The sequence below is a fragment of the Glycine soja genome, chromosome 17 (assembly GCF_004193775.1).
Source record: "Glycine soja cultivar W05 chromosome 17, ASM419377v2, whole genome shotgun sequence".
Lineage (NCBI taxonomy): Eukaryota > Viridiplantae > Streptophyta > Magnoliopsida > Fabales > Fabaceae > Glycine > Glycine soja.
This window is the reverse complement of record NC_041018.1, coordinates 10,843,701-10,853,343: the sequence shown is the minus strand read 5'-3', so window position 1 is coordinate 10,853,343 and position 9,643 is coordinate 10,843,701. Positions and strand designations below refer to the sequence as shown.

Below are 9,643 nucleotides of genomic sequence, written 5' to 3'. Positions count from 1 at the left end.
TATTTAATCAATTAGGTTAAATTTTTTTTACTGAAAATATTTTCCTCTGATGCTAAGGAAATATATATTGAAATAATTAGGCTTAGTTTTCTGTAACTATTTTTTTATTATGATCTCTAAACATAATCTAATCTAAATACATAATGGGAATGTTTTTAATTCCTATTTGAAAATCTTGAAATAAAAACAAAAACGAAAACGTTAACCGTTCAAGGAAAACAATGTCAGGTCCATGTTAATTTAAATATTAAACTAGAAACTTAGCCTGTACCTGCATAAACTAAACATTTAGTTTAGATAAATTAAATCTTATAATAAATAGTTTTAAATACATAAATTCTATTATAATAAAAAATTGTAATAAAAGAAATATTTTTTAACATAAATTATGATTGCTAGTTTATTTTTTAATATAATGTTCTTTTTAATTATGATAATTTTTAAAACAATTATAAAATTTAGAGTAAATTACACTTGTCTTCTTATGTTTTTTTTCCAATTGCATTCGACACTCCTCCTTTCATTCTATAAAAACTCCCCTCAATCATTTAGCTCACATTACATCCACACTCTTTCCTTCCTAAACATGATTTAATGATTTAACAGAAAATAAACATATGTTTAACACTCTTAATTCCATAAAAGATATGAGATCATTTTCAATTTGAAAATATTTTAACACTCTTCTTTCTTTTTCTTTTTTCTCTAATTGGGCGTGAACCTAGTTTTTGTTGAACCTGAATCCACCTTGTTGGTACGCATGTGTGAACATCCTTTCTTATTCTTCTTCTTCTTTTAGTTCAATTTTTTTTGTGTGTGTTGGGTCATTTGGTTACTGTGTTTTTGTTGGACGTATTTCAAGTAATGCCTATTAATTATGCATATTGGTTGAATATGTTCTTTTGCTTCAAATTTTAGTATTTTGTTATTGTAGTTGTGTTTTTAACTCTTCTCTTTGAAATTTTATTTTCGATGGCTAGGTGTTTGATAGAATATCTTAATCAAGAGTTACATCTTTTTCAAGTATTAGCAACAATGAAGTAAGAACCAAATATTAAAAAAAAAATTGTTATTATCTTAAAAAAGATCCATTTATAGGATCAATTGTTAATTTGTTATTGAGTATTTAATAAATATGTTAGGACAATTTCATCTGATCACATATTTCAATTGATGTTAGTTAACAAAAAGGGGATAAAAATAATGTAAAGAAGATATGGGGATAAAATGCAATTTGAGAAAAATAAAGGAGGATACGAGTGTAACAAAAATATTAGAATAATTTCATTTATTTATATATTTCAATTGATATTAGTCAATGTCATTAACAAAATGAAATAAAAGTATTGTAAAAAAGAAAGGAGTATCAAATACAATTTAAAAAGAAACACAGGAATGCAACTATAATTTACTCTGAAATTTAACTTAGAACTAAACTTTTTTAAAATGTTGGATTAAAATATATAAGGTAAAAAATTCTTAAAACGAGTGATTGTAGAAAAGTTTCTAAAAATACTTACTAAGATTGACAGCTAATAATGGTTCTTATTGAATTAATTTATATTGAGACTTTCTATTTTTTTTACAGCATTGAGACTTTTAATTAAAATACACTAATATAAAAAATACAGTTATTTAATTACAAGTAACCATAAATAGAGTAGGATTGTTATTTTTTTTATAAAAATTACTTTAGAAAATATTTAACAATGTAAATTTTACATTTGACATTAACTAAGTATAACTGCAAATGTTATGTGCGACTACGATTGCTCACTAGCTTCAATAGTGCTGGACAGTACAAAGCCACAAAGACAGGAGCCACTGATAGCTGACAAAGCTGATCGAAGCCTACAAAATGGTTTACACCAAAAAATTGCTGCAACAAATGTACTGCATAACATTCATTCTTCTTTTAGGTTAGAAATAGAAATAAAAATAGTGGTGTCCCACTTTAATATAATAAATAGTAACATATTAGGAGACCCTGCATTCCCAGTTCCAACCAATCCAACTTTTAATCTGTAACAAACTTACCATTTCGTATAGCAGAAGGACAAACGGAGGGTAAGAAATTCTGCTAAACATGTTTTTTTCTTTTTTTAATAGAATTGCTGCACATCCTTTGTAATTTCAACATAAAAGCACCACAGTAGGATAATATAACATCTTCATCTATTTGATACACACAATAAATTTACAAATCTATTCCATACATTCTATAATAATGTTACAACATGGACTTCACATCATATAAACTAAAAAGAAAAACTATAACAACAAATTAGAAGGTATACATCACAAATTGGAGAACTCAAACTCCGTGTTTTAAGTGTAGTTTATCTTTGAATAAAGAGGGCAGCTCCAACTAATCCCAACCATATTGTTAGGCCAACCCAGAAAGCTCGATTTTTCCCTAACCCGACAGGAGGTTTCCATACAAGAAAGTCCCCAAGGTAATCTTTAGATGATGGAAGCTGATTCGTGACTGATCCACTAATTTTTTTATCATTGTCCTTGTATTTATCACTCCATGTTGCCGCATAGCTACAATATCATCATACATACTTGATAAACCACAACTTTAAATATGCAATTACAATATAACAAGAAAAATGCATAAGCAATTATAATGTTCCTTAATAGCAATGCCAGTGGGTTCCTTTCACTGGAAAACTGAAGCATTTAAAGACATATATTGCGCTTTTCAAGAACCAAAAAGGAATGGAAAATGATGATACGACTTCAGCAAGTTGCAGCAAATTCAACCCTACTTGTTACCCGAAACCCTATAAGCCTAAAAGACACAGGAAAATTTGAAAAGAAAAGGAACACAGAGAGAGAGAAAGAATTGAGCATCCATAGTTTCATTCTTCATGTTAGATATATGTGTTATTTATTCTCTTTGCTTGTATCGCTTTGTCTTTTCTTATGTTTTACTTCTATTACACTCTTTTGTCTGCTGAACAAAGAGCTGTAGTCTGCCCTTGTCATGTCATGTACTTCTCTCATATATAAAACATAAGCCTCACTATGTGAGGATGTTGTTGGTTCTCTCACAAATATTGAATCCCTAAACTTAAAATCTTAAGTCTTGATTTCTTTGCAAGCAACAAATTTAGTTACTTTGTGCTTTATCAAAAACATTCAGCTTTGTCACTATTTCTTGTCAAGTTAATTATTAAAAAATTGTATCCTTGCATCATTGATATTGTTTCAGGGGCTATATAATGTAATCAGTCTTCTCTTTGAAATAAGCAGAGAAATGTAACTAGCAAATTAGGAATAACATTGGTAACCAACTGTACAGATGTAATAAATAGAGAGGAGAGAGAATAGAGAAGGGGTTGTTGCTGTTGTAAGTCAGAACTGGGAGAGTTTTGGGGACTCTGAAATTACCCCTATTGTATCGTCATGCTTCAGGGTCACATTGACTCGGAAGAAAATCTCACTAAACATTCCTTTTTCATCTGATTCTTGATCTTTTCTTTCTAAATTCTGATTGAATCCTATCAATTGGTATCAAAGCAAGTTGATCTTGCAGAATTATTTTTTCATGGTGCGGAAGAAGATGGAGACAAGAATGGAAACGGTGGAAAGAAGTTTGATGGAGTTGAATCGTCATTCGGAGGAAGTGCTGGGATGCACCAACAGGAGGACGCATGGCGTTGGAACTCTGAAACCATGATGCAAGATATTCTGGGACGATTAGAGGCACTACAACCCAGAGGTTGAGGCGTGAAGAACAGAGACGATAAACAAGGATCATAACTATTCCTTGCTCTAAAAATTATCATAACAATCCTCCTTGTAAAAGCTAGACAAATAATTTCTCATATCCATATAGTGTCATGCAAAAACCAAAGTATTTCCCAATTTGAGCTTTCCCATAGTGTAAGTATTTCAGTTTAATTCATAGTAGCTTAATACTTTTAACAATTATTATCTTGTGTCAAGATCAGAAATAACACACATGATCCTATATCAAGACCATTCACAGAAAATAAACAGCACTTATGTTGCCACGTGCTGCATCCTAAATAATGAAAAATTCTAAAAGTCAACCCAAACTATTGATAGAAGCAGTATCACTCCTTGTGTTCAAACAAGATAAATTCTCCAAGGTCTCATTTAGAAAGTTAGTGTTAGTTAACTTCATTAAGAATGCAAGGCTCATCCCCTTGATCTTTGTAATTTGCACTAGACTTGGAATGGTTGTATCTTTCCAGTGCTTCAAGTTGCCAATCAATCACTTGTTATCACCCCATTGAGCCTTTGAACTACAGTATGCAAAAGAAACGTTGGGTTCTTAATGGTGATTTATGTTGATCCCATTTATGTTGATCTTTTCCTCACCAATTATTTATTTTAATTGAAGGGTTTTAATCCCATTCCATTTGATTCTCACCTCACCAATTCATTATTAAGCCCTTTTCTATAGGGTTAGCCAAGCTATTGCTGCACTTGACATATTGATTTGTGATTATGCCATCAGATATTGTCTCACATATTAATCCTTTAAACTAATTTCTTGTTTTTCCATTGTGTACCTTATTAAATGTTCTAGACATAGTAGTTTCATATCATATTACAATGCATGGATGGCATTGGTTGAAATTAAAACAATATTTCTATTAACAAATACCCTGGTCACTCAACCACCTTACATGCACCCACTAAAGCAACAAACACACACAAAAAAAAAACATTTCTAGTCATTTTAGCTCATGGGCATTTACCACATCTATAATAGATACCATCCTTGCAAGAAATCAAAGCATGTTTTATCATATTCTATTGATTTATAACTACAATGTGCTAATTATGCCATAAATATAATTAAGGGTTAATAACAAACATAAACCAAAAATATTATCATTAATACATAGTTTCAGCATCCCATCACACAAGAGTACAGATGGGAATTGGGAACCAAGATCTATTGTTAGATCCAGATAACTGCTCATTTAGAAACAAAATAATTAGTAATTTGGTCCTCAAACTTTATTTTTTTTTGTTTCTGTTTGATCCTCCAACTTTATTTTATTCCATTTTGGTCCTTTATCTTTTTTATAATTTGGTCCAATTAGTCAATTATGATGGTTTTTACCGCCATTTTGGTAAATAGGACCAATTGAAACCAAAATAAGAAATAAAATATCAAAATGAAACACAAAAGTTATAGAACCAATCCAAAACAAAAAAATAAAGTTAGAGAACTACTTTTGCTGGTAGAGAACTCATGTGTCCATATAAACCTGAGTCAGGGATAGCAACTACTATTATATTCAGTGTATTTTGACTTTGCATACAGCATTAGCAAACCAAACCTTTTCTGACTAGGTGGGGCCAGTACATGGATCAAACACAGCATAATGTTCTATTGTAAATCATGTCATAAACTTGTCCATGGTATGCTTTATTGCATTCTTTAACATATTAATATTAGGTCCCAGGTAAAAGGTGACATTTTTGTTAGGCAATTGATAAACAATGTAAAGCTTTCTTGAATCTTTACAACATGGATCAAGAAGGTGTTTTATGTATTTTTTATAAATTAATAATTGCTCACTAATTTATAAATTGGTTTTATATCATTTTGGTCTGACCTGCCAGATTGAGAGGAGATCTTTGAGGTCAGGGAATTAGATATCCAACCATGATTTGGTGACAGAACATATGGATTTGTTGGAGGAAAAACTTAAAGGGTTGGACTTTGGAGGCCAGAGTTGAGGCTAGCATGGAAGTTACCGAGACTGAGGCATTTAACTGAAATAAGAAAGGTGCCGAACAAATACTTGGAGGATGAACATGAAAGTTTCACTTGAAGACAGAGAATATAAGCAGTGGCTTCCACATGTCTAGGTGCAATTGGTAAAAAAGCTAGTTCTAGTAGTACAATTGCATAAGTAGCGGGATGAAAAAGTCTAAGAGCAATCATCCAAAACTCTTAAATCTTCCCAGAAAACAAACACATCTATTTAGTACAAGTTAGAATAATTCCATAGATGAGAATAAAAGTCAGATACTACTATACAGCAAATAGAAACAAAAATGAACGACAACAATGTTAGAGAGAGGCTAAACAAAGACTCAAACGAGGCTAATTTGCAAATGCAACCATGAAGTCACCTGTCATAAGTAGAACCAATCAAGGGTATAGTCACCATCTCCTCCTGGGATATCTTGAGCTTTGGCGCTTGTAAAATGTAACGAAGCTCTGCAGCTTGGCGTCGGATGCTAACACTTGGGTGCGTCTTTTCTAATTGTCGGTATAGAGCAATGCAATCTTTATGGCGGTTATGGGCTTCATAAGCCATAGCCAGCCATATTTGTATCTGAAATTCAGAACTTTTTTAAAATTACTTTTCCCTCCTCTTTATACAATTAGACACAAATTCTTATTTAGGCTAAAAGAACCAACCTCACCACCGAATAATGTAGGTCCGGGTATGATAGTAAGTGCAGCTTCAAGAAACTCAATGGCACGTCCATAGGATCCCTTCCCATAAGCCTTCTGACCCAAATCAAACATCAACTGAGCAGTGGCCCTCCTCTCTGCCTGTTCCTTAGCTACCTGTTTGATTCACCAAACCAACAAACAACACATCATCAATAAATAAGTCCTCGGTCAACATAGACTCTATGCAACAATTGTTACCCTAAGTTAGAATAACAAATCCTAGACCTAAGGTTTTAAAAAACAGTCAAGGGCAGCAATTTTAACCGCGGCATTAAGATTTTTGGGGTATTTGCAACTGCAATTGTGGCCACATCAAGAAATGCGACGGCTACAAGCCTACAACTGTAACCCTAATTTATGTTGTTTTCCACTTTGAATTGGAGTTCCACTTAGTAATCTGCAACTCCGGGTAACAAACGTTTGAATTAAAAATCAACATAAGTTGCTGAATTTGATATGAAGGCACGGAGCCACTGATAGTAATTTGTTAAGTTTTAATACTTTGCATTATTTCTTATTGACTAACGTTATAAAAATCTCCACACGTCAAAATTAAACTCTACGCTTCGTTTGGTAGAAGTGAAATAAACAGTAAATTCTGTGCCACTTAGACTTTTATTTTATACTTTAATTCAAAACTTTTATGTTTTTTCTTTCCACTATGCCAAACACACAATAAAAACATCAACTCAAATTAGAAAACCAAAAAAATTGTGAGAGTTAAAAAGGAAAAAAGAACCTTTTCGAGCTCTTTCCTGACTCTCATCCTCTTTTCTTCCTCGGTTTCTTCCTCCTCGCCTTCCTCTCCAACGCGACTCTGCAACTCCTCGGCCTTCTTCTCGAGCTCCCTCCTCTCCTCGAACTCCCTCACTCTCTGCCGCATTTCCGTCTCCCAGTCCACGAACCCCCCACCGCCGCCTCCCCCCTCCTCCTCCTCCTCCTCCTCCTCGTCGCTGTCGAAATCCACGCCGTTCTTCTCCGAGTTCGACTTCCCACGCGCCACCACCGCGTAGGAGGAGGAGGAGGGGTAGTCCCTCTTGGACGGCGGCGCGCACAAAACGACGTCGGATCCGGCGGGACGCGCTTTCCTCTCCAGAATCACGCTCCGCGGCGAAGTCAGGTCCAGTAGCAACGCCAAGTTCCCAAGGTTCACAGCCATAATGATGAAGCAAATTACTGGAAGAAAGAAAATGAAAATGGTGACCAAGAGAGATATCTATTCTATTAGGCTGCTATTATTGTTCCGTAAATATCTTCTATACTTTCTTTCTTTTTTTTTTGTCTTGTCGTTTTTTTGGTTGACATGGGAACGTGGCGCCGTCTAGTCCAGTGACGTGTGGCACTGTCTCTAGTTCAAACGCGGTCGTTCTTAAACTCATCACCAGTTTAAATATAATTTAGTTTGATTCAATTTAACAATTTTTATTTTTTTAATATATTTTCATAATGTAAAATTTGTTAACTAACTTGCATATTATTATGTTATATTATTTTAAAAATAAATTATATTTTAATTTATTAAATTGTGCTTAATATATTTTAGTTAAAAATAGATTTTTTTACTTCTATTTAACATTACTATAAATCATGTACTATAATCATTAAAATTAAAATAAAATTAATTACTTTTCACATTTTGTTGGTTTTGCAATATTTTATTTTTTGGAGTTGGTTTGATAGTTTACCAACAATTTACGAACAACTTGATTCAATTTTGAACATTCCTACTTACTTGTATTGACAAGAAATAATTATAACCTCCTACAAATCTTGTTAGTATCTTTTATGGCAGGTTTTAAATGTGTTTTATATAATGTTTTGAAAATCGGATCAGTTGGACCAGTAAGAGCGATCTAACCAAGTCGATTATACTATTAGATTGGTCATGTAATTGACTCAACTGGATTGGTCATGCAATTGACCCAGCATAACCTTGTCATTCTGACCAATTTTTATGAAATATGGTGGCTTGATGTCATAGTTGGACAAAACAATGACGTCATAAATCTCCTAACATTTCTATCCCACTTCTTTTGCTTTGGACATTCGGGTCAATTGAAATACCCTTCATAACTTAAGGGCTAGTCCCTAGGATTACAAGGAGATTGTTTGCTTTGAACAAGTGTGATGTGATGGGAATAAGGCATTCTTTCGAATGAAGGTAATAGTCCAAGAACGCCATACCATCTTCAATGTCCTAAGCACTAGGGGTAGATAGAAGTGACTCTTGTGAGCACAAGGAAGTTGGGTTTTCTCTTATAGATGGGAGTTGTCTTCAAGATCTTAATGAAGACAAAATGCTTGAATTAGGAGAATCACATGATTCAAAAGCTGATTCATGTGGGTTTTGAGTATCAAGATTGAATTTGACACTATTTTTTGATTGAGACATGGTGGAAGGATCAAGAGAGAAGTAGAAGAATTGGTAAAGTAAAAAACAAAGTCAAGGTGAGAAAATGAACAATAAAAGCAAAATTTAAAGCTCTTGAGGTAAACAAAAGGATTTAGAAGATAAAGCAAAAATATTTGACTACCTTGATGGGTTCAGGTAGGTAACCTAAATAGTCATGTTGAAGGATTAGGATAATTTTTTCGTACTATTTTGTTTGGTAATCATGTTATTAGTACGAAGAATTCATCGGTTTTATTTTGTTGATATTTAATCTTCATTCGAAAATCTGACCCACTACCTTTAATGAGTTCTCCCCTAACAATCACATTTTCTTTTAATCCGCGGTAATCAATTCCAAGACTTTGTTTAAGGAAATTAAGTTCAATATCATTTGGACCATTGACTTGTTGCTAACATTTTGGTTTTATTTTAAAAAATTTAATAATTAAATATGTGGCATAAGGATAATATATATTTTTTTCTAATTAAATTATAGTAATTAGTAATTATAAATCTTAAATTGATTTTCTATCATAATAATATATTTAATGAATCAGGATCCGTTTCCATTAGGTGAGTCTAATGACTTACATCAAATCTCACCCGCTTAATTAAAATAATTTAAAGGCTAGAATGAATTTACTTAAAAAAAATTAAAAATGCTAATTATTATATCACGCGACAAGGTTTTGCCATATCTCATTAAACTTTCAACAAAGATTATAGCTCCGTGGTTAATTAATAGTTAATTAAGAAAATCAAAATTTAAAATATTTGCGGTAATATTT

The 9,643-nt window shown here is 32.6% G+C and overlaps 1 protein-coding gene across 1 annotated transcript; it reads right to left on the bottom strand.

The window, feature by feature from the left end:
• Positions 1-2,131: 2,131 nt before the first annotated feature.
• On the bottom strand, positions 2,132-7,690 carry LOC114393854. The gene is made up of 4 exons (XM_028355316.1): positions 7,203-7,690; positions 6,425-6,577; positions 6,133-6,338; positions 2,132-2,547 (listed from the first exon to the last, which is right to left on the bottom strand). The coding sequence occupies exons 1-4, from the start codon at positions 7,620-7,622 to the stop codon at positions 2,340-2,342; spliced, it is 987 nt and encodes a 328-aa protein (XP_028211117.1). The 5' UTR covers positions 7,623-7,690; the 3' UTR covers positions 2,132-2,339.
• Between the last annotated feature and the right edge of the window lie 1,953 nt (positions 7,691-9,643).